General features: G+C 38.9%; 2 protein-coding genes across 3 annotated transcripts; one reads left to right on the top strand and one right to left on the bottom strand.

Annotated features, from left to right (window-relative positions):
* The first annotated feature begins 1,741 nt into the window (after positions 1–1,741).
* Positions 1,742–5,659, top strand: LOC109429093 (transcription termination factor 5, mitochondrial). The gene is made up of 4 exons (XM_019704932.3): positions 1,742–1,975; positions 2,051–3,023; positions 5,011–5,235; positions 5,296–5,659. The coding sequence occupies exons 1-4, from the start codon at positions 1,852–1,854 to the stop codon at positions 5,579–5,581; spliced, it is 1,608 nt and encodes a 535-aa protein (XP_019560477.3). The 5' UTR covers positions 1,742–1,851; the 3' UTR covers positions 5,582–5,659.
* Positions 5,660–11,812: 6,153 nt separating this feature from the next.
* On the bottom strand, positions 11,813–24,619 carry LOC109429094 (transportin-3). Of its 2 annotated transcripts, XM_019704933.3 has the most exons (6): positions 24,080–24,619; positions 15,953–17,032; positions 15,635–15,801; positions 13,792–13,848; positions 12,316–13,671; positions 11,813–12,248 (listed from the first exon to the last, which is right to left on the bottom strand). In XM_019704933.3, exons 1-6 carry the CDS (start codon positions 24,191–24,193, stop codon positions 12,188–12,190), a joined length of 2,835 nt encoding a protein of 944 aa, XP_019560478.1. In that variant the 5' UTR covers positions 24,194–24,619; the 3' UTR covers positions 11,813–12,187. The 2 variants fall into 2 exon arrangements, with proteins under 2 accessions (XP_019560478.1, XP_019560479.1); XM_019704934.3 differs by lacking the exon at positions 13,792–13,848.
* Positions 24,620–25,579: the final 960 nt, after the last annotated feature.

Here is a 25,579-nt window from a genome sequence, read left to right as displayed (position 1 = left end):
GTAAAAAAACTCAGTTCAAAATTCTAAAAACCGCGTAAAAAAGTCTCACCATTTCTCGACGAATCATGCAAAAATAAGACGATGAAATTTTTTTTTTTTGTATGGAGTTTTCATTTACGCGGCCGCGTAAATGAAAACCGCGTAAAAAAACCTGATTGTATGTGTTTTTGGGCAGTTCTTTTGCGATTTTTTTAGAAAAATACCTCAAAATCCCAATTTCACTAAATAGTAAACCGTGAATAACTCTGAAACGGATAGAAAAAACGCAATGCTGTCTTCGGCAAAGTTTTTCCTCATAAAATTTCCGATCTTTTAATGGAAATTGTTTAAAATTAGCATTAAGTTCAGATACGTTTTATGATGGGTAAAAGGCACAGTATATCAAAAATTGACAAATTTTAGTAAATTCAAAAATTCAGTATCATAAGTTACCTGTAAAACATGTCGTTAATTATTTTTCCCAAGTAGTTTAGATCCATATCAAGCTGCAAAAATATAAAAATAGTGGATATTGCCAATTTGTGTACGGTAAAAATTATTTGTATGAAATTTATTATGAAAAATGGCCATTTTTCAAAAATCTCGCCGGGGCGACCTCTAAACGTCATTTCTGAAAGTTGCCGTCATACAAAAGTTTGTTTCTAACACCCTCAGCTATCATTTGCAGGGTGAGCCCCCAAGCTTTTTGACCATGTGCATCTTTTGGGACAACCCAGGGACAACCTAATACATACTATCTAATGATTGGATCGAGGATTGGATTACACAACTAAACGTGTGCGCCGAACATTCGGCGTGAACTCGACGTGGGGCTTCGTAAATAATCAATTCTACTTTCTAATGATTGGATTACAACAAGTGGACATCTTGGGACATCTAGCTAAATATTGTTTAGGCATGTCTCAAATTTGGCCTCAATAAAATTTTAGTACGGATTAAAGGCCAAACATGTCTAAAGGTCCTATCTGCAGAAGAGAGGCTCTCTTTGGTTTCCCTCTCTTTCGTTAATATCTCAGCTGTTTATTTGTATTATGATTGTCTCCTTGCATTGACCGATGGTCAAAACAATCGTCTTTTGATTTGTACTGCAAAAATAGTAGAAAAGTTCCATTACATTGCAATTTGGGTTGTTTAGTGAATAAAATATTGCTATTTTCTATAGCCTAATCGATAGAGCTCATTTTTCTGAGTATGACGTGAATTTATTGGATTCCAATACCTTTGTTTTGATGGTTAAATTAACAAAACAGTTTTAATTTTCGTGGATAGAATGACAGTTCAATCGATAAAATGACAGTTCGACCCGAACAAAAAAATTCCCCATACAAACTTTAAATGAATTTTAAAAATAGTTCCCGGATTCCAAAAATTATGAAATTTCGGATTTCGACTAATTTTTGGGCGGAGAATCCGATAATGAAATAATCCGGATACCCCTAAAGAACCCAAATTGAAAGTGAACAAACAGAGCCTTTCAAATGCAGATAGCACCTATTGAAATGTTTGGCCTGAATTTGTCATAAGGGAAGATTCATTTATTACGTCCATCGTTTTTCGGGATTTCTAGACCCCCCCTCCCCCCTCTGTCACGCTATTTTCCTATATCTAATACACGTACTGTCACACTTTCTTAGACCCCCCCTCCCCCCAAAATGTTGGACGTAATTTTTGAACGTTCCCTAATCCAAACAAAAACCATCCGGCAGCCCCTCGCGTGTGCGTCGTTGACATTTCTCTGTCTCCACTGTTTACATAATAAAAATCAGCCGGTTAGTGTGTCGGGCGCGCATTTCAATTTATTTTATTTTTCAAAAAATAAAGTGCAGTTTTACTTGATTTAAATAGTTAAAAATGAATAAACTGAGCTTATTTAGAACCCTGCTTAGCAACAAACTACTGCTGAACCGTTTATCTAGTTCAGAAACCAGATTCGCAAACTTGTTCGACGCTTCGAAATTCTTCTGTCCTCTCCTCGGTAAGGAAAGCGGAGCATTAAATCAAATCAAATTTTGATGGACGCGTTTCTTATTCAGTTTTTTTTATGTTTCAGATGTTAATGAGCCAGCTATGTATAGATATCTGGCTAAACATAAGTATCTGATAGATCTGGATCCCGCGGACGTTCGCCGAAAAATTGCCTATTTCAAGTGTTTGAACGCCACCACAGAGGAAATTCTACAGCAACCAACATTATTCACTTTGCATCTGATAACTCTAGAAAACCGAACCACAATCCTGCGAGAATGTGGATTTGTGGAAACGTTAAATCTGATGGCTCTTTCCAAATATATAACAATCGTCCGGCAAAAAATAAAAGCTCTAAAAAATAACAAATTGATTCCACCGGATTTAAACGTAATGGAACAGCTAAGCAAGCAGTTTGAGATAGAAGTTAAGGTCAATATCGACTTCAACGAAGAAATGCACCTACAAACACTTCGTGAACTATTTATCAATGCTTATATTCGCGAAAGACTGCAGCTTAACGATGAAGAGATCAATAAACTATGGAAGTCCTATTCCAAGATCAAACACAAAAGTTTCGGCCATACACAGCGGGTAGTGGACATTCTGGAGCATGACCTCAAGTTCAGCAGGGATAAAATCGTTAGAAATCTCTATCTTCTTCATGCGGATCCGGAAAACTTGCTTCGCTATCAAGAGGTGGTCCCTTCGATAGCCGGCTTGGACATCAAAGAAGTTATGCTGAAACAGCCGAAAATTGCAATGATACCATGTGACTCGGTCAAGCAGATTTTGGGTTATTTTCGCGAATTCGGAATCGGCGAAGCCGGTGTATTAAAGTACTCCACTGTTCTAACGCTGTCGCCGAATACGGTGCTGGCTCGAATGGAGCAGTTGCAGAAAACCAAAGAGTTCGAAGTGCTTTCGAAACATCCTCGGATCACGAAGCTGATTGCCTATCAAACCAAAGCTGCCATTCGGCTGGACTACCTACAGCAGCTGAAGGTCCGGTGTGCATCGCTAAATGTGCTTGCCAGCCATTCGCAGAACTTTGAAAAGTATGTACCCTTATTTGATAAAGCGTAGTCTCTATTATAGGGCACTGCATTGTTTTGATTTTGTATGGAATTTCGACGTTTCTTGGCCTTGTTATTTACAAAATTTCTGTAAGAGTGAAAGAGAAGGAGAGAATTTCATGCAGTGCCCTATAATACCTAGTAATAGTATTTTTTATAGGGCACTGCACTGTTTTGATTTTGTATGGGATTTTGGCGTTTCGTGGCCTTGTTGTTTACAAAATTTCTGTAAGAGTGAAAGAGAAGGAGATAATTTCATGCACTGCCCTATTGAAAACGATAGCCAGTTACTACATAGGGTAAATCGGGGTAATTTGGCCACCTTAAGCAAAAGTCCATTGATGATGCAGAAAACAACAACCGGCTGCGATGCGGCCATGTTTTTGAAGTCATCATCTGTTTCAGGTCAAACATTTGATTTAGGCGTAGTTTACGAATGATATTTTTTCTTTAACAAAAAAGTTCTTTGCATCCCCAATTGCGGCCTAATTTGAACACGTTTTTATTTATTGTAACATATTTCAGCTAAGAGAATTAGATTTTTTCATGATTCTCCTAGTATTTTCGAAAATTTTCTTTTTTGTTGTGGAAAATATTACGCGCTTTTCAAGTGTTGGTCCAGAAAAGTGTACTGTTTACAAACTTTTGCTGTCAAAATGGGGTTCAACGCACAATGGGGGTCAGAGATGTTGGCTCGCTTTTTTACTGTGGGGTAGTATTCGGATGACAAGTGGCTGGAAAACAACGTTTAATCTTTCGTACATCGTATGGTCAGAATGTTTCTGATAATACTATACTAGTTGCATAAAAATATCATGGTCAAATCGTGTTTAAATGCCAAAAAATGATTTTTGAAAAAAGTGTTGTTTTTGGGTCGATTTTAAACCGTCGTGGTAATATGAGCACCCTATTTTAACAAAGAATTTATATCACCTAATGCAATACAAACTTAATATGCTTCGCTTGATGTTGAATCATATAGTATCAACTTAAAGTGTACAGAAAACAAACTAATTTGAAAGTTATTTAAGATATTTAAACAAGACTTATGAGATGTTTTTGTTCAGCCCTCGTCGGGGTAATTTGGCCAACAATTTTAAATTTTATTTTTCTAATTTACTATGAGACTAAATTATTTCGTTCTAATGTTTCATTCGCTTCAATATCAGGCCAGTATTGGAGCTCCTAGATAGATTTTCAAAAAATACTAGATTTTAGGTGATTTTCCAGTGGTGCTCAAAGTGCCCCATTGGCCAAATTACCCCGACTACCCCTAACTTGTAATCAGATCAAGGAAGGTCAACCAAACGAATCACTTCATAATTTCTCTGCTCTGTAGGCAATTTGAAGAACAGTTGTACAGTCATTGCACAATTATGAGTCACTTTGTCACAATTATTAGTCAGTCAGTTCTCCTTGCTATTCAAATGGAATTGATCCATAATTATGGGTGACCTATGATTTTGCTATGGCTGAAGGATTTTTCATAGTAAAGCTAAATAAAATTTTTTTAAGCTTTTAGGGTTTTTTTTACATTAGGAGTTCACGCAAGTTCTTTAATTTAGGTATACACATAATTAGTTTTCTAACTGATATTCTCAAGATATCGTTCCTCTATGCGAAAAAAAAATATCCAACAAGTTGTAAAATGATGATTTTGAACGAAAAACGCAATTAAACGTCGACTTACACACCAAAAATGAATTGTGGGTTTCAGCCAAATTTTGCTGACTTTTACCGAGCTGAAGGTTCCAGCAAAAAATTTGCTGAAATTCAGCAAAATTTTGCTGAGTTTTTCAGTAAACTCTGCTGATCACCAATAATGTATTACTGAAACTTTCAGCAAACTTTGCTGAAAGTTCAGCTAAAAATTATGGCTGGACCATTCAGCCCGGCAAAATTTAGCAATATATTGCTGAAAACGTTTGGTGTGTACGCATTTTATCCATTAATTCATACTCTTTTGCAGATACATTCGCGATGGGTACGACAGAAACAATGTAAAAGATGTTGCCCACTACCTTAAGATGGTATTCCAACGACAAGACAATGAAGTCGTTGAACAGTTGAAACGGCATCCCAATTGGTTTCATGTTCCAACAGTACAAATGCAAGAAACCCTAGACCACCTGAAAGGCACGGGCTTCTCGATGAACGATATCTACGAGAACGTTCAGCTTCTTTTGTATCCTTTGTAAGTGCCATTACGTGCGATAAACAGCTATCTGTAATAATATGACTTTTCTACCCGCAGGTCACGAATCAACCACAAGCTGGGTAAGCTTTTAGAATGCAAACGAGCGAAAAAGAAACATGACGAGCTTGGAATTGAGTTGACTTCTGTGACTCCGACGCAAATGCTATCTCTGTGTCTGTACGCGATTGAGTTGGATTTCCACTTCACCGGTGATGGAATATGGCCGGAGCAGGTTCAGCACAGTGATTCTTCTACCGGCACCAATATTGAACTGCCAAAGTCACTGAGCAAAGATTACAAATTTGGCAAAAAACCATCGGCGCAGAAAAAAATGTCGACCTGAACAGTTTGTTGCGGTTTAGTTCGGACTAGTGGTTAAGATTGTACAAAAGTGTCCAATAAAAAAAATTACAACGAACTAGACAACAAATGTTACTAATTTCCTCGAATTATTGAGTTGGGTAAGATAGAGGTACCGACAGGATTTGGGACAACGAAGCAATTTTTTTTTTTCACTTAATCGCAAAGAAGGATTCTGATTGAAAGTTTTTACTTGTTGCGCTCTCCTTTGTCAGCCAAAATCGGATCCCTAAAAGAAAAAGTCTTATGATACTTATATTAGGATGTCCCAAAATTACACATGGTCAAAAAGCTTGGAGGCTCGACCTGCAAATGATAGCTAAGGGTGTTAGAAACCAGGAGGGCCACTCAACCGGGAAAATTCGGAAAGATAGCGCACAATTTATAAAATAGAAGTTTTGCAGTGAAATATTGTGAAAATGTTGTGTTTTCTGGTCTCAATGAGAAGGTAAGTGTCCTAAGCCAGCGTTGAAGCTAATTTTAAAACAACTCGATATCCGATGGTGGTGAAAATTCGAGTATTTCTTCATCTTCAATTGGCAACTCACACATGTTGAGAAAATTTTGCAAGCATGTGTTAGAAAATTGAAACTGATTTCCCCCCTGAAGGTCGAGCATCTTTAAAAATGGTGAAAAATGGCGCGGCGGTGTGTACAGCGTTTTATTAAATCGGAAATTTGTACCACTTGCCGGGGTAAATCTTGGCCCAACGATATCATCCCTACTAACAAGCATTTCTATCTACACTTGATTCAAGCAATTCTGAGTAGGGGTAGGCGGGGCAATATGGACACCCTAAGGTTTTTGCCAAATTTACCTAGCAAGATGTCAAAAAAGTTTAGTTTTCTGATACATGTATCCCTTTAAAGTCTATTTAGCATCCATTGCATAAGAATGCTCACGAAGAAAAATGATTTATCCACTTCAAAAAAAGGTTTTGAAAAATGTTAGTTTTTCATGACCGTCTTCAAGCATACGGGGCAGAATGGACACCCCCATGGGGTCATCCATTAAGTACGTCACGGTCCTAGGGGGGAGGGGGGGTTTGTGAAAGTGTGACAAGCAATGTATTAAGTATAGGAAAAACCCGTACGAAGGGGGGAGGGGGGGGTCTAAAATTCCCAATTTTAGCGTGACGTACTTAATGTATGCTCCCCATGGGGCAATATGGACACCATGAGACTTTTACGAATTTCGTACATTATTTACACCTATAAAGTCATTTCATTACAAAACAACTATTATGGATGATTAATACGCCTAAGTACATAGTTCATTTTTGTTCAGTTAATTTAAATTCAGGCTGTTTTGGATAAAGCATCGTTTTTGTCGGCATGTACAGCTGTGCCTAGAACAACTATTTTCCACTGCTGTCGTTTTTTGACCAATTTGTTTCACCCTATGTCTACTATAGTGAACATTTAACCGAAAATATACTGAAATCGAAGAATTTGGTTGGTTTGTCATTTAGGTTATATTTTTCCCTTGCCGCTTCTTCCAAAAAGGTGAGTGTCCATTTTGCCCCGGCAGCAGAAGATATTACCAAAGTTGATTTTTGATATAATAAAGAAGAAAATATAAACATGTTAAGCATATAGATACAGCAACACTACTTGCATGTGTTCTAGAAATATCAGGTTTTATACGACCTGCAATAAATTAATCACTAAATCTTTTTTTAGATGGTGTGAAAATTATAATTTCCATGCACAAAAAGGAGGACGCAACTTTTTCGTGTAAAATCAAGTTTAATTTTAATTTCGAGTGTTTCTTTCCTGAAACTACGTTTTAGACAAATGGACTATATTCTCCATTCATTAAACGTTCAAAAAAGTTCGCATATTTCAAAATATTGAGGGTGTTCATTCTGCCCCGGGTGTCCATATTGCCCCGCCTACCCCTAAGTCTAAGTTAAGCGTCGCGTTGAGTGTATTTCTGGGTGGAATAGACTAAAAGTTTTCTGCTCCCAAGTGGAGTGGAGACGCGCGATAGAATTTTCTTTTTGGCTTGTTTTTGCGTCAAGAAGTGGTCGATTGTTAAAGGCGGGTTGTGTATATTGTGTATACACACTAAGATCAGCTCGGTATTTTCCGCATCTTTTTACTGAGTTCTCAACAGCAGATTCAACTCGGTACGCTCGGTTGTTTATTTTGCGGATATTCTGTAAATGAGTTACCGAGCTCAGCTAATAAACTGTCAAAAGTTACTGAAGCACGGTAAATATCGTTACGATTACCGAGTGTACCGAGATAAATCTGCTGTTGAAAACTCAGTAAAAAAGATGGAAAAATACTGAACTCAGTGAAAAAATTACTGAGCTGGAACATCTGAATCTTAGTGTGTATGTTTGTGTGTACTGATCCATTGTCAAATCATATCACCAACCATAGGTGACTCCCAGACTGACAATGTACCCTACCCTACTAACAAAAATTCCTGAGGCAAACGTGGAGATGCAGCGATTTGCGGTCTTTATAAGGCGCCGTCCACAAATTACGTAACGCTCTAGGGGGAGGGGGGGAGTATGGCCGAGCGTTACGGCCCATACAAAAAAAATTGGGTTTTCATACAAAAAAGCGTTACGGAGGGGGGAGGGGGGGTCGAAAAATGTCGATTTTAACGTTACGTAATAAATGGATGTCGCCTAACAACATTTGTCTCACTAACATTCTCTCCCATCCTCGATGACCGTAAGGACGTGGCCGGCGCCGTTATTGACCTTACTTAAGTTTAGAGCTCTCGAACTGTGTACATTGTTGAGAATAGTAAGCTAGTCCCAAGCCCTATTCATTATAGACACTTTAGATTCCATAGACTCGCGGAGACATGGTTGAGCAATACGATTTTAGTGTGTTTTGCCGTGAAGTTAGAGTGTACCGAGCGAATATGACGTCACGCAATCCATTGTCGTTATTGAAATTGTGACGTCATGCTCGTTTGGCTACACGAACTGACAGTTCGTTTGGCTACAGTTGTCTTCGCCTCCGCGAGTCTATGGAATCTATAGTGTCTATACTATTCATTGGTTCCTTGTGTAATTTCGATTGCTCTGGTCAATCACAGAGTAGCAACTACGAATTGTGCGGTCATCTATGCTCATGCATGCTCATGCTCATGCTCATTTGAATAGGAAACCCAGCAAATATGAGACTGATATGCGATCAAAGGCAGTCAAATAATCTCAATTTTTTACTGTAAGTTCATCAACTAGTTGTGTAACAGTGGTCCAAATTTGGACTTTTCTACACGGAGTTATAAATATTCCAGAAAAAGGTATAACAATCTTATAGTTAACTTTGAGCTGTTATGCTGTTACCGTGAGGTGCCCATATTTCGTGCACTTTAGAATCCTCAATGTTTTATAAACGACTGAAATTTTACCATAAAGTATATCAGATTAATTTGTTCGATAATATTTAGTGCTGGCACTGTTACAGTAGCTACAGTAGCTCCCAAAAAAAATATATATAAATTAGACAACTTCACATTATACAAGATAGTTACAGCATTAGTTTTGATTTGTTTGAAAGTGCCAAATTTCGTACACGGGTTCCAAATTTCGTTCAAAATGGGTCCAAATTTCGCTCACTCTTAAAGACGTAGAATTCGTCTAAATGTGTTAATTTTAAAACGTAGCATACTCGTACAATACCAATGAAATCATAAAGTGTAGATAAAATCGACGTCTGTGAGTAAATGAGTGAATATTTGCTGTTTCCCATGTTGGTCCCGGATGTTTACATTAAGATTTACAAAAATCCTTCTGTAGTTTTAAGGGTTATTATTTTTGACGTTTGTTTGCTCTTTAATTGACATCTTAATTAAACAATATAGTGTTTGCTTTTTGAATCAAATGTTCACACTAAAACTTGATAAAAAACTAACTTTATTGATGGTCAGTAATGTAAATTAATTCATTTTTGTAATTGGCTTTTTAAACGATGTTGAGATAATACCATATTCTGAATCTGCACGCCAAACTGAGCCGAAATCCAAATTTTCATGAATTTTGGAGCCCGGGAACCTATTTAAAAATCAATTTGAAATTTGTATGGGACCGATTTGTCGAATCACCCCTCGTCGGGTTTTGTACTGGGCGCAGCTGTCAAGCAGTTGCCCAGCTGTCAAAAGGTGATTTGAATAAATCTTTTTGAAATTGATTTAAGGTATCAAAACAAAGTTCTAAAAATCTGAAAAAAATCATAGAGGCTTAGAAAAAGGTGCTTTTTCGTTTAAAAATATAAAATCATTGTATTTTTCTAAATTTAAAAACCCAATTGTAGCTTTTTACGTTTCTATTATGTGCCATTACAGCATCCGCTCGATAACTGACTGCTGTTTAACTGGACTGCTTTTTAACTGGGCGCTCGATAACTGGACCAAAGTCCAGTTAAAAAGCAGTTGTCTATCAAAAATAAACGAATTTTAACCTCATATTTTGTAAATCAGTAAACAAAACAAAATATAACAATAGCCTCCGGCTCCGGGAGCTCAGTCAGTTATCGAGCGGCGTTCGCTAACTGAACTGTCGTCAAAGCCCAGTTATCGAGCGGAAGCTGTACCGTGCGAGCACCATATTATAGACAGCTCCATATTCTGAACAGTCGGCTAACGCAAAATAGATTTTCCTTCTATGAAGCATGTATTGAATCGAGAGTTGAGGTGTTAATTTTATTAAGCCCCTCTATTATCCAAACGTTACAAAACATATCGTTTTTGACTGAACTGCGAACGTAGAGAATGTGTTTGTACATAGTAAGTAACACTATGTGTTCAGAATTAGGACCACGGCTTCTTATGGTGTCCATAATTAGGAACAAGTCGTCCACAAACAAAAATATGTCTAGATCAGAGACTGGAAGTTATTATGAGATTTAATTTATTTTATACATTTAACTAGACAACAAACACACTTAATGGTAATGTGAAGCATTATCTCTAGCAACAAGAACTTCCATTTATTTTAGTGTTTGTTGTGAGATTCCCTTAACCGTTCAGAATATGGGTACCGCACGGTACTTGGTTTGATGGATAATAGAATCTCAGCAGTAATAATCTAGCTTGTACAGGCTTCGTTAAGGTGATCGTCTGGGGGGATTGTTGTGGTTACACGTTCGCAGGCAAATCCTTTCATCATTCGTGTCTGCTGGCTCTTTAGTGTTGAGACTCGAAAAGAAATTCAGCAATTTGCTTTGATTGCCGGTGGGTCGGCGTCAATATCATTCTTTTCCGTACATAGCTATCCCCTTGGCACGACAATCGAGCGCGTGACTCACGTGAAGGAACTGGGTGTTATACTGGACTCACAGCTAACTTTCAAACAACATATTTCATTCATTATCGACCAAGCGTCTCGGAATCTAGGATTCATCTTCAGGATCGCCAAAAATTTCTCCGACATCTATTGCTTAAAAGCACTGTATTGCTCGGTTGGGCGCTCTACCCTTGAATATTCCGCTGCTGTCTGGAGTCCTGCTTACAATAACGGCGCCGAAAGAATCAAATCCATTCAGCATCGCTTTCTTCGGTTCGCACTCCGCAGACTGCCTTGGAGGGGCTCGTTTCGCCTGCCGAGCTACGAGAACCGATGTCAGCTGATTGATCTAGAACTACTCCGTTCGAGACCAGATGTAACCAGCGCACTGACCATAGCTGATACGCTCCAGGGCTGAATCGATTGTGAAGCGATTCTGGAGCAAATCGATTTGAACGTTCAGCCAAGATCGCTCCGAAATAGTATAATGCTGAGACTGCCTCTACGTCGAACGAACTATGGGATACACGGTGCGATCAGCGGCTTGCAGCGGGTATTCAATAGAGTAGCTTCGTTGTTTGATTTCCACTTCTTACGAGAGACTCTTCGACGGAGGTTTTCGTCGTTCTTCGCAGGGCGAAATGACGGACGCTGATAGATAGTGCACTTACTTTAGTCTTAACTCCTGACCAAGTTTTGTTTTGTTGAATGTATTTTTTGTATTTTTTTTTACTAGTTTCTTGACCATGTTATTGTATCCAATACCTATTGTATCATACTAAACCACATCATTGGGGCTACATTTATTCACACGAAGTAATCCATCGGTACAACTTAGATGAACATGCAGCAAGATCAATTAAACGGAACTACCTGCACCGGAAATTGGCCAAAGAATTACAAAATTGGATGCGAAGTGATAAAAGCGCAGGAAACTATTTTTCAATGAAAACGTCCCGATTATTTGTTAATTAGTTTTATTAAATGATGCTTACTACAATCTTAGTCAATCATTTTCCATATTTTTTTTTTTTCAAATTAAACTAGTTCTATTTAACGATCACCTTGAATCGTTTCCACTTGTTACTCTTAGTGTATTCAACTTTCTCATGCTGACCATGATTCATCCAATGTACACTGATTTTTCTTCTTACAATATGTTTCCTACTTTAGGAAGAGAAATACGACTACATGTGTATTAGTTAGTACTACGGATTTATGTACAACACAATTGAATAACATCAACTTCGCATTCGCACATTTCGCACACTCGCACCACTCTCAACATCTTTCTCATCACACTAAAGGATGGCTGCTCGTGGTTTCAGAAGGTTTTTATCGGAATAACCGAGCGAATTCTTGTAACGCTTGCGTTACAGCCCGTGGCGTCTCCGACCTGTCGAAAACGAAAGAAAAGCATAGCTATAAATGCTTGCCAGTGGAAGGATTAGGGAAAAACTTACTTGACGATATTATCCACAAACTCAATCATCTGCTCGTTGGTCACCGTAATGCTTCCTCCGCTGTTCTTCTTGGGCAGTGCGTCAACCGCTTTCTGCACGTACCCCTCCAGCTGGTGGGGGCTCAGATGTTTGATTTCGACAAATACGTCGGCCACGTCCGACAGCATGTACGAGTGCAGGCAGAAAACCGACGCGTACAGCAGGTTCATTATCAGCGATTCGCCATGCTGCATCAGGATCCCGTGGACGATGGAACGAAGCTCGTTGGCTCGATCGTGACGACCGTAACTCAGAAGGCTACAGAAAAACCGCATTACAGATAGATTCGCATCCCGGTGGTCTAGGGTACAGGCAAGCAGTCCACATTGAATTATGGGCGTTACGAGGGGGCTTTGCAGCAATTGGAACGGTGACCGTTGGATGAAACGTGCTACCAGTCGGAAGAAATCGTCTACCATGTCCGGATGATTTTTCAATCCGTTTTCTACCTGTAACACTTGGAAAGTCGGTTCTATGAACGCTTGGAGCATACTCAGGAGACCTTCAATGCAGCTCGGTTCGCACGCAAACTCGTCCACCAAAATACTGCCCAAGTATAGCAAACAGCTATGATTATGCCCTGAGTAGATGGTTATTATTTGTTTAACTAACGATTCGAGTATTGGCATGGCCTGTTTGCCAACGCAACGTATCGCATATCGAATGCAACGAACTATTCTTTCCATAATTTTCGGATCGTTCTTGTAACATTCCATCGCTCGGGACAGAACACTCCAATTGCTAACGATCACGAAGACGCACGGATTCACGTCATTATCGGCGACAGTTGGATTCACATGCCTATAAATGGACGCCAAACGATCCACCCAAAACACGGGATCGTGGCGGTCCTTCTTCAATCCAAGCCCATCATCTTCACCGCTGGTCAGTTGACCCAGAGCGCGGACCTGGAACCCGCAAAGCTCCTGCATAGCGGTCGTTAGCTGATCCGGTGGTAACCGCCCGATGATGATCGAAATTCCCTTGAGCAGACCAATGGCCGATTCCGTTTGTATTTCGAACCCGTCCAGACAGCGTGCGATTTCCATCAGACCGCTTATGTGACCCAACATGTGCTTCTTGCACGCCGAACAGATCGATTGCAGTGCATTGGCCGCCGCGGTAGCCAGACCGTTCTTTTGCTGCAATGCACAGAGCAAAAAGTTTAAAATCGGTTCCAGTGTTTCCGGATTCGAATCAATCCAATCGCACAGTTCGCCCAAGATGTTTATCGACGTGTACCGGATCGCTATGTGACAGTTGGAGGGTAAGTTCAGTATCGCTTCTACCACCTTCGGAACGACCTCACTTTCCGCGCTGTAAGAGAATCAAAAAAGAGAAAGAAAAAGAAGAGAAAAAAAGAACGCGTTACGTTCGGATCAGACGCCGAGTAGAGGGCGTAGATGGTTGCCCCATGTGTGTGGCCGGGATAGTCACCAAAGCTGATTGAATCTGGACGCCGGTATGTCGCGTTCTCCCAATTGCATTATCTCTCTAGAAAGTTACAGAAAGGAGAACAGCGAAGTTTCAGAGCGTTAAAAATACGTTTATGATGTCGAGAATGCTAGCATTAATCTAACTTGGAGCAGAGAATGAAAATTCATTAAATTCGACTACTCGTGTACGTATGTTTGTTGCGAAATAAGCAAGAAGGTAAATATTGTGGGGTAATAATATGATTAATGCTAGTTTTAACTCAACAACTGTTAAAATTTCTTAGCTGTTGCAGCGGATGGAATGAAATTAAAATAAATAAAGAAACAATGTGAACATATGTAATAAAACAATGTTTTGCATGCATCAAATTGGAAATGGAGCCATCGTTATTTCACAGTAGTTGATAATTGTGACGGTGCTTGAAGAATACCAAAGACGGTCTTGATGACGAGGCAGTAGCTACCGATTCTGATTCGTATGCAAGGTCCTGGGTTCAATCTCTGACCAGTTCCTGCTAATTTCTATCATTTCATCTACTTCCCTCCCTCTTATCTACATGTACAATAAGGTATATCCATAAATAGGGATTTCATATGGTCATACCATAACTACCTAGATGAATGTTGGTTGTTCACAAGGCTGTTCTTTAATATTGCCGCCTCTATGTCGAATGTATTTTATGCCAAAATTTAATGTCTTTTATGTTAAATAAATGTCAATAACCTTGGATGTGGTCCGTCCAATTAATTGCTATCTTAGCTTACAGGCAAATTCAGCTCGATGATATTGCGGAGATTTCACCCGTTTAGCAATGGTTTTGCATTGCAATCAAACGTTTTTAATGTTCCTACGCTAAAAACAAGTCAAATCATTTTGCGCGTCGAAATCTAGATAGGGTATTGGTTCCCTTATTAAGCATATGGCTCACATTTTCATCCTAGAAAAAAACAAAGGATTGAAGAGTTGTTTGTTTTGTTGCATATTTTTGTATTTTTTGTTAGAAAAGAGCACCCATGAAAACAAAAGGAACGGAATCGATCGGTGCAATCGCTTGTTTTTGAATATGATGAATATGGGAGCGTGAGATTACTGATGGAACACACATCCTATAAATTTGTTTTTCGCTCCTCGGCGGCAGGTCTTACCATCAACGTCAGCAAAACTTAATAGTTGGATATGAACACATTCGGTAGCTGGGCAAGCCGTTAAAAATATTGAAAATATTGAAAATTTCCAATATATGTATTGGTAGGCAAATTGCGGCCCGTGGCAGCACCAAAGTCAGCAAAGTTGCACGGAACAAGAAGGCGAGGGCTGCTTTTACGAGTTTAAGAAATGTATGAAACAAAAAAGTCCGATTAGTCGACGCACCCTAATCCGAATGTTCAACTCAAGCTCGAAAGATGTGCGGGTGTGTGTCAATGAAGAGCACTCAATGGCTGCAGATTTTTATCAAAAAGATGACAGGGGTACCAACACCTTACAAAGATTGAAGAGAAAGCATTGCAAAACAATACAAGATAGATACGAAAATTGAATTTCAATCTCCTTAGATCTTACGTAAGAGACGCTAGAGTGCATGTTCGGCATGCCTGTCTGGTTCATGTAGACCCCTACATGCTCGTATTAATTTGCATCATGAATCAAAACAAAAAGTTATAAATAAAAATCAAAATAAAAAGCATCCGGTGCAACTACTAACTTCGCATCGAGAAACAGTTTGTATCGGCGTTAAAACAATCATTATGGAAGAAAAAAAAACAATTTCCTGATCAAGCATCATCTAATCCACCTTCTTCCATAATGATCGTTCATTTCATTAATGAAGAAAACTAGCACTTACGGTAGGATATTCCGCGCCACGTTCTCCATGATGAACAGCGCCGCTTCGCTGGATTCCCATGTCACGTTCGGACTCTGCAGGATCAGGAACATCTGTTTGAAGCAGCTAATCGAGCTAACGATGAATATTACATCCTTGATAATCTCAGACACTTTGAAACGGAATTCCTACGAGATAATACATAAAACGTGTGGTTTTTATTATCGATCCAAATAAGGATTGGTTGATTGATTTGTCTTTATTTAAGAGACTTTCAGCCCTTGGCTGGTTCGTCTCTTCTCTCCAAATAAGGAGAAATGCCTGCAAACAATCGCTCACCTTGAACGAGTCGCCCTCCTCGATGAGACCCTCGTGATCGGCTTCCATTTGACAGTGCTTGTAGAGAGCGGCAATCAGTCGCTCCACGTACGGTTTGAAATGCGCCGTCAGAGCTTCGTTGTTGCGCTGGTACAGATCTTCGCTCAGCCGGTACCACATGTTGAAGGTAATTTCGGCCACTTCGAAGTCGTAATGTCCTACGCATATTAGCACCAGCTCCAGAGCCTTGATGGAGTAGTGAGGCGTCGCTGCCTCTGATCCGGCCACCATTCTGACCAAATTGCTTTCTACCAGTACGGTGAAAAGACGACACAAGTTCATCGACTTGTCCAGATCTTCTTGTGCAACGGAAGCATTGTATGCTTCCTCCAAACTCAGAATCCCATTGAAAAGTTTTACGTCCAGGCCATCGCCGTTGTTATTCATCTCTAAACATTGCAATAGGCCACACAAACAGTCTGTGGCCGCGTCGTGGATTTCCGGTTTGGTGTTAATATTAGTCAAAAGTTGAAACGAATACGCTATTATCATGTTGTCACCGATCTGGGACAGGTTAAAGGCATTGATATTCACCCACGAGGTGAAACACTTCAATATTTTCATCTGAAGCAACTCGTTGTCGTTGCAGTTCATCAAACACATCAGCAGGTAATCACCGACTAGACTGGAATCGGTTTCCAACTCGGTAAGAACGTCCTTCCTCCGGTTGGCACCGAGTCGGAGGTATCTCGAGTTGATTTCCTCCGGGATGAGTGTGAGCAGTTCGATGACCGCGTACATCATGTGGGGATTGCCAGAGAATCGCTCCAGCAGGGTAACCACCGGTTTTCGCCATGACGACATAAGCAAGGCCAGATCGGCCAGGGCCAACGACAGTTGAGTGACGATCACCGGTTTCGTCTCCAGCGTTATATGGCTTATGTGCTCCAGCAAACTTTGCCGCAGGGATTCGTGGGCAGACTCTGGCAGTTCGTGGAAACTGTTCTGAATTTTGTTTCGCATCGTCTGGGCGGCGAACGTGCACGAATTGAGGTCATGTTTTCTTTGTAAAAGCTGGTCTGCGATTTCCCAGGAATGGATCTAAGGAATAGAGAAAGAGAGATTGTTCCAACTTTAATATGGCATTCGGGCTAAGTTAAAAAAAAAAAAAGAATAACATCACAGCTTGGATCACAGTGAAGCTCCTATATTCAGCTTATTTTAAATGGAACGATTCCAGTACCGATTGATTTCACTTTTTTTTCGTTATTATAGGTCCTCACTTAAAATTAAAAAAAAAACGAGAATCGGTGCATTAAGACGCTAGTACAAAGGATCAAATATTAGACGAAAAGCATACCAATGCTCAAACATTTGGTTTGACTCGATTGAACTTTCATCAGTGTCAAAAAGATGTTCACTCTTGAGTTCAGTCCTTGCCAACTATTTGATCATGTGGCTTCAATTAGATGTCTGACTCAACCTCTTCTAGGAACACTTTTTCCATCGCTTTCAACCCGTCTGTCCTAGCACACGCCAGGGATGTGTAAAATACCAACCTGAGAGGATTCAATAATGGAGCATTCTGTTGAACAGTGGTGTCCTACATTCGGCGAATTAAAACTAGGAAAATTCATCAAAATACTTTAAGAATTTTTGCAAGGACCACTGGTGGTGATTTGGTGAATTAGAAGTTAGAATGAGACTACTACAAAAGGCCGCATCCCGAAAGACCTAACCATTCAGGTCAGAAGCACAAAAGGTCAAAGGTAACGAAAGTAGCAAATGGCCGAATTATAAAAGTGGCCATTCATAAACCACGTACACTTTTAGGGTCAGAGGGTGTCTGGATAAAGTCTATGATTCATACTAATGTTCGAATTTGATAAAGGACGATCGTCTATGAAGGGAGGAGGAGGATGGATGTGTGATTTCTGAAACAAATTTTGATCTCCATGCAAGGATCGATAAATTCGCCTCACACCATTCATATTCACTCCTCTTTGCTGAAGCGAATCGAGAAAGATGCAGCAAACGGATAGTCGTGATCAAACACGCAACCCCATCACCAGTGGGAAGTGATGCGCAAGCTGGTTGACATGGATATTCGTGGCCGATCGTCGCAGTTTGGATCGCAAGCGAATGAATGAATGGCGAATGGTGACGAATGCTGGTGAGCGATCGAAGCGGCTATTATCATAACTAGAAGAGAATTTCTGCATGTAATGCATACGTTTTTAGTGTATTGATGTTGAAATGCTACATTAGCAAAGAAAATAATAAACATTTTTTGAAAACTTCAAATATTCCTACGCGCAATATCACTCATGAATCGCACCAACTCTCCATCGCTTGCGATGCGAATGTGGACGAATGTTTAAATTCCATGTACACGGAACCAGAAATCAACCCAAATATAGCTTCTTTTCACTCATATCGGCTCTTCCGTGCGAGAACCCAAATTTGGCTATACCGCGTTAAAGCTCTGAGTGGGTAGTTTCCGTTTAATGCCGGCAGAAAATTGCAACCCATCGCAAAGTTCTTTCTACCTAGCGTTAACTTTCGAAGTACAGTCAGGTTTTTTTTACGCGGGGGATACGTACCGCGTAAAAAAAAACTCAGTTCAAAATTCGAAAAAACGCGTAAAAAAAGTCTCACCATTTCTCGACGATTCATGCAAAAATAAGACGATGAATTTTTTTTGTATGGAGTTTTCATTTACGCGGCCGCGTAAATGAAAACCGCGTAAAAAAAGACCTGACTGTACCCTAGTGGGTTGAAATAAACCCACTTTTGGGTAAACGGCAAAAAACCCAAATTTGGCTTCTCGCACGGACATTATCGGCTAGGTAGCTGCTTCTCGCTTTGTTTTTGACAACAATGCGAGCGGGAGAGCGAGGAAACAACCCACTGCTGGGTAAAAAGTTCAAGCGGTATACTTATTTTTGCGTTCTTTTAACGTATTTTTTAGGTAATCTGTTTTTTCCGTGTATGGCTTCCCACCGTTCGCCGGTGTTTGCTGTCGTGTCGCTGACAAGCAAACACACAAACTAAAGCGACAACCGTTCGCTGCTGACTATATTCGAGTGTGGAAGAAGATGAAAAGTGGAAATCAAGAACCCTGCATAACAATAATCAAAGTGACACACCTTTACTTATAGGGTAAGAAATCAAACTTTGAACTAGTCAAATTGTAATCTTAATTTGAACCATTTCGAAATTCATTAAAACGACGTACTTTTTAGGCAAATATTGTCCCGAAAAAGATGTTAAACAGTTTTCCGTAATATAACCTGATAACATGGGCTTTAAGCATTGAAAAAAGCTTTTTTGTCACGGAAAACAGGCAATTGAAAAATCATTGTAATTTCACCCATGTCCCCCCAGAGAAAGCACATTTTCGGTGCACTCGTACAGCTCATGCATTGTATCACACGCAATATGTGAACACGTCAAATGAAAGCTTATTTATCGTAGAATCGACCAACCGAATAATCTTTCGCATTATTTGCAATAAAATTATCAAATTTAAGTAGTTGAGTTCTTACTTGGAGAATGTTATCTTAAGTTGAACCATTTGTAATCTAAATTTGAACTAGTAAACGGGGGCGAGCTTCCAGTATTGGCCTGCAGATTGCTAGTGGTTGTTTTGTTTACTCTTGGGGGATGAAAAATTCCAAATTTAGTTTCCAAGTTCCTGAAGAGTTTAGAACATTCTTAGTTGAAATTCCACTGCCTAATGAAAAATAGTTATGGGAATTAGCAGATCCATGTTTTTTTCTATTGTTCAGCACGAAATTGGCTGTTGTTGGAGATGCTCGAGCTGCTGCCGCCAGTAGTTCAAATTAAGAATAAAATTGGTTCAAATTATGATTACAATGGTTCAAATTAAGATTAAAATCATTTTTGACAAATAGTCGAATTTTTCAATGAAAGTCGGTGCAAATACAAACTTTTTACCACTTAACAGAAAACTTATACCCGTGGCTCTCATGTACATAAGATTTTGCCGTCAACCGTCAACCCCTGCGAACTTGGCCAGGTTAAATATTATGTTTTCAGTTCAAACCTTTACTTCCGCTGCTTTTGCCTTGCGTTATACACAATGTCGGAAGTGGGGTGCTGTATAGAGTACCAGATGTACAATACAGCGCCCTACTTCCGACATTGTGTCTAACGCAAGGCAAAAGTAGCGGAAGTAAAAGAAAAAATGTCGCTAATTCGGTTTTGAACTGAAAACATAATACAGTGAACACATTTTCATGACAAAAACGTAAATTTTGAACGAAAACAATGCTTTCAGATGCATGATGATGACGATGATTTCAATGATTAAATGTTCAACGTTTGGAATCCAGTATCGTCGGCAAAGAGGAAATATTGAACAACAACCATGACCATAGCTGCACAAAAAAATTTGTACTGTGCCAAAACTGAGGAACTCCAAAGCCGGAAATAGAGCTTGCTGACGTTTATTCACCTTTCTCTTTCAAACATGCAAGCTGAATAGGATTTGTTGTCATCAGGAAAGGTTTCCCGATGAAAACAAATCCTATCCCGCCTGCAAGCTTGAAAGAGAGAGGTGAACAAACGTCAGCAAGCTCTATAGAGAAACTCCAAGTGGTACAGATTTGCGGTCTGATAAACATCCGATTACAAAGACCTGGAAACTTATATCTTTCAGGATATAGGGTAGTGGAGGTATTTTGGCCCGGGGCATGTATTTTGGCCCACCCTGGGTTTTTTATTACATTTATCATATAATCTCTACCAAATCTTAGCAAATGATTATTCGAACTTCCAATAATCATTTGCCAAGGTTTGGTAGAGTTAATTATGATAAATGTAACAAAAACCCAGGGTGGGCCAAAATACATGCCCCGGGCCAAAATACCTCCACTACCCTAACGGATAGTTTTTAGGATATGAAAGGAGAAAATCGCTCGTAGCACCTTAAGAGTGTTTACGTCTTGCCACACAGAATCATGCGCTTCTCCGCGGCAAGAAGAATCAGCCCGAAGATGGTGCGAATGTATCCATTGTAAAAGGAACTCAAAGAGTTGACTAACCGGCCGAGTACAAGATATGTAAGTCCCAGTTGCAAAGAAATGAGTAATTTCCAAATGTAATCATCCCACTCTAGATTTATGAAGGCGAAGAAATTCATTGGGAACAAAATATTGTCTCGAATGGGTTTGTACAAGAGTGGCTCGGAAAGTCATTTTTTCGAATATCAGATGAAAAATCTTTGAGTTTAGCGAGAGAAACGATAAAATAAAGTTCTTTTCTGGTTATGCTTTAGTGCATCATCTCAGATTTGAACTGCAGTAGTCTTGGACTATAATTAATGCAAGCTTTTGTTCTACCATTTTGAGCATACATAATAAAACATTGTTTCAAACATAAAAGAAGTCAGGGCCAGGATAGATAACGTTGGATCCATTAATTCTGCAATCAATGCACAGAAGAATATCACGAACTATTCTAATAACTGATAGATAATATAGATAATGTAAACTGAACTCGCAAAAGTTGCTATGTACTTAAATCATTTCTATCAATATGTATTAACTTGTAATGCCTGCTTCCTTGACCTAATGAAAAGTTTGTAACTATAGGCTAACGTTAAACTGAATAAATACAAATATGTATAGAAGAAAGATTTTTAAACATAAACAATTCAAGCATATCTTTTCAATCCGACGTAACTCGAGAATGTAAACAAATCCGAGTTAACCCTTTCCTTCCCACAAGGTTTTTTGACATTTAAAAATAGATAAAATGGTTTCTGAAAAAATCACCAGAACAAAAGATGTATAGTTTTACTTCAAAATATCGTTAGAAATGAAAAATTTGATTTTTTGGGTGGATCACCTGTGATCCATTGGGAAGATGGATGCACTGAATTCACATAATTATGTTTTTTATTTGTATTTTGTATTTTTTTTTTAAATTATATATTTATAAATCGTCTATTACATCTTTAATTCATCTCGAGATTCTTATCTAGCCCTTCTGTAAAACTTGTCGGACTTCTTGCAGTTATCATAAGTAGTTATTCGGACATGATTCGCTTCAAATCTATGGATTCTCTCCTCGTACCATATAAACCCTCCTGGATTCATCTACGACTTATTGCCGGCGCTAAATAGATTACATTATATGAAATAATGACATTTTTACATGAAACCCTATTAATAATGGAAAATATCTTGAATGTAAACAAACATGCTAACAACGAACAGGTTAGATCAGGAAGGATATTATGTTTTCAGTTCAAAACCGAATTAGCGACATTTTTTCTTTGACTTCCGCTGCTTTTGTCTTGCGTTAAACACAATGTCGGAAGTGGGGCGCTGTATAGAGTACCAGGTGTACAATACAGCGCCCCACTTCCGACATTGTGTTTAACGCAAGACAAAAGCAGCGGAAGTCAAAGAAAAAATGTCGCTAATTCGGTTTTGAACTGGAAACATAATAAAAATGTCGTTATGTTCCCAATGGATCACTGATGATCCACATGTTTGTTCATAAAATTAGTGTTTTATCGTCAACTTGTTTGTGAAACGGTATTTTATTGTGCTAATATACATACTGTAGGGCATGCTAGTATTTTTTTTTCCGTTGAAAATAATGTTCATGTTTCAGAATATTGAATATTCAAATATTGTTTGAATTAAAATATAAAAAATACCGACTTTCGCCTAATCATTTAGCTCCAGAACAAAAACGAGCAGAGAAATTTTGACCAAACTTGGCATAATAGTTCATTAAACATATACAAACATCTGAGGAAAAAATGGGAATGATCTAACTTATCCTGTATTTGTATGAACAGTGCAAAGTAGTGGATCACCTGTGCTACCATGGGAAAGAAAGGGTTAACTGCTGCATGCATGATTCATAAAGCAAATTGAAGAATCCACATCACTGTTCGATGATTTATTGCTTAATTTGTTTAACTAAGCATATTATTCGAAACGACGTATCTAACTATTTTGATGTTTACAACTTTACTGATAGATACACCGTTTTTCTATATGAGAAAACCAAACGACGTATCTAGCCAAAATCAAAAGTAACAGATACACCAAACTGGCACCATACAAAAGCGACGTATCTGGCATGACGTATCTCTAACCAACCCGGTGTATGAGTATTTTTGTCAAAATTCATTGTGAAAATGATATGGAATGTGTAGGTTTTGTTTCTTACCTAGTGCGTGCTATATCCCTGGTGATGTTAAGCACGAAAAAACTTACGAAAAGTCTTTTTATAAAAAACTATTTTAGTGAAATGGTCGTCAACATTGACCATGAATTTACTCAGATCTGTGAAAAAGTTAGATACGTCGATTTGAAAAATTATGCTTGAATTAATCGATATGATTCCTGAACGAAACGGGAATAGGACCCACCATCTCCGGATTGGCGATCCGAAGCCATTATCACCTCGGCTAACTTGAGGTTAATGAATCTACCTAAACAAATGCCAGATCATGTAAAACATTTGCTTCGCATCATACTGCCCATGATCGCATATCAGTCCCATCTTTGCTGGGTTTCCTATTCATATGGGACAATTATGCGATCATAGGCAGTCAACTCCATGTCAAATTCCTTAGGTAGTTGATTTTCCTTGACCCGATAATTATAAACTGGTTTACGTTCGATCAATACGCACAATTACAATTACTGTTTTTGATTGCTTTTCTTTTTCTTAGTTTAGTTTTCTAAGAGAACTTACAGTTATTTACTGCAAGCTTTTTTTTGTTTGAAAATTATTGTTGATCTTTTTGCACTTATTACAAAGATACGCTATGCCCAGGTCAGTCTAGGAAATTAAATTACGACACCCGTTCGGGAGTTGAACCCAGTTAACCCCAGTATTGTATTGTTGAACAGCTGCGCGTATGCCGACTGAGCTGTATATGTATCCCTTCTTGACTATTGTTCGGGTCAATTCAGGCCGAAACTAAAAGCGAATGAAATTATGACATTTCTTTCGAATTTTTAGGCTATGAATAAGTAGAAACAAATTTTACCGACTTGCATTCCAAGATTATAAGCGTATATAAATGTAATGACCATTTCAAATCTTTCCAATGTTCACAACACAATCGAGACGCAAAACCACCCATAAACTTACCGATTTCTGAAATTCTTCCAACCACTTGGAGGCTGTCTCTTTCTCCTGTTTGTTCGGGTTGTTGTACAGAGTGAAGACGCTTTGCAAAACTGCTTCGGCGGTTGGCGGTTCCATTGATTACAGCTTTCTGATAATCCAATATATTCACATAAACAGATTTGCGATTCGATTTTCCCCGAAGAACGGTATTTTTCCTGCTGCGAGCCCCGAGCCGATTCTTGTAAACTCGATGAAAAGCTTCTTCTTTCCACTCTAACGGGTGTCTTCTTCACAAGCCTCCTTATGCCGAAAACTTCCTCGGGTAGATTCTTTACGCATCCGCTTTTGACGCCGATTATGGTCAATTCCGGGCTTAAAACCACTATCAAATAACTGAGCACTGTCGCGTCTACACTAATATCGTAAATTTGCAAGGAAATTTTGACTTCGGCACCGTTTTTCTAACACATTTCGGACAGCAAAATTTTCTCAAGAATGTCAACGCGCCGTAGAAGTTTCGAAAGTTTCTGCAGCAATCGATGAGAAAACGGCGAGGCCAGGCGACTTTTGCACGTTTATTTCGTCGAGATTTGATCGATTTCTACCACCGAAAACGTCAAAATACTGAAATGTCAGCTGGCAACCTAGGTGGCGGATTAAACATGCACGCTCATTGAAAACTACACTGAACGGCGGGTTGCGGTGAAAAATTACTATTCTGAGGGTCAATTGGCTTTTAAGCGGTGTTGAGATAATTCCATATTCTGAATCTGCATGCGAAACTGAGCCGAATTCCAAATTTTCATTAATTTTGGTGATTGGGAACCTATTTAAAAATCAATTTGAAGTTTGTATGAGAGCGATTTGTCGAATCACCCCTCGTCGCATTTTGTACTGGGTGGAGCTGTCAAACAGTTACCCAGCTGTCAAAAGGTGATTTCAAAAAATCTCTTTGAAATTGATTTAAGGTACCAAAATAAAGTTCTAAAAATCTGAAAAAAAAACATTGTGGCTCAGAAAAAGGTGCTCTTTCGTATAAAATCAAAAAATCGATACATTTTTCTTAATTTAAAAACCCAATTGAGTTTTTAAATTAAGAAAAATGTATCGATTTTTTGATTTTATACGAAAGAGCACCTTTTTCTGAGCCACCATGATTTTTTTCAGATTTTTAGGACTTTATTTTGGTACTTAAAATCAATTTCAAAGAGATTTTTTAAAATCACCTTTTGACAGCTGGGTATTGAGCTTCTCGAGTATTTTAAGCATTTCGACAAGTTTCTCTTCGACCTCTAGGTTGTGCGCCAGGGTATAATGTGTGTTGGGCACTTTGCGACGATTAACTCAAATCCGCACACCAGCGCACAATTTGCGCGCCGATTGCCTATGCGCCAAGTTTTTCACTACACTGACAAAAATCCAAACTTTAATATTATATCGCCTTTTTCTATACAATTCATAAGACATTATTATCGTTATTTTTAATTGTGTGCGTATAATCATCATGAAACCCGTTTTAGC

The sequence above is a fragment of the Aedes albopictus genome, chromosome 3 (assembly GCF_035046485.1).
Source record: "Aedes albopictus strain Foshan chromosome 3, AalbF5, whole genome shotgun sequence".
NCBI classification, from domain to species: domain Eukaryota; kingdom Metazoa; phylum Arthropoda; class Insecta; order Diptera; family Culicidae; genus Aedes; species Aedes albopictus.
This window is presented reverse-complemented; position numbering and strand designations above follow the sequence as displayed.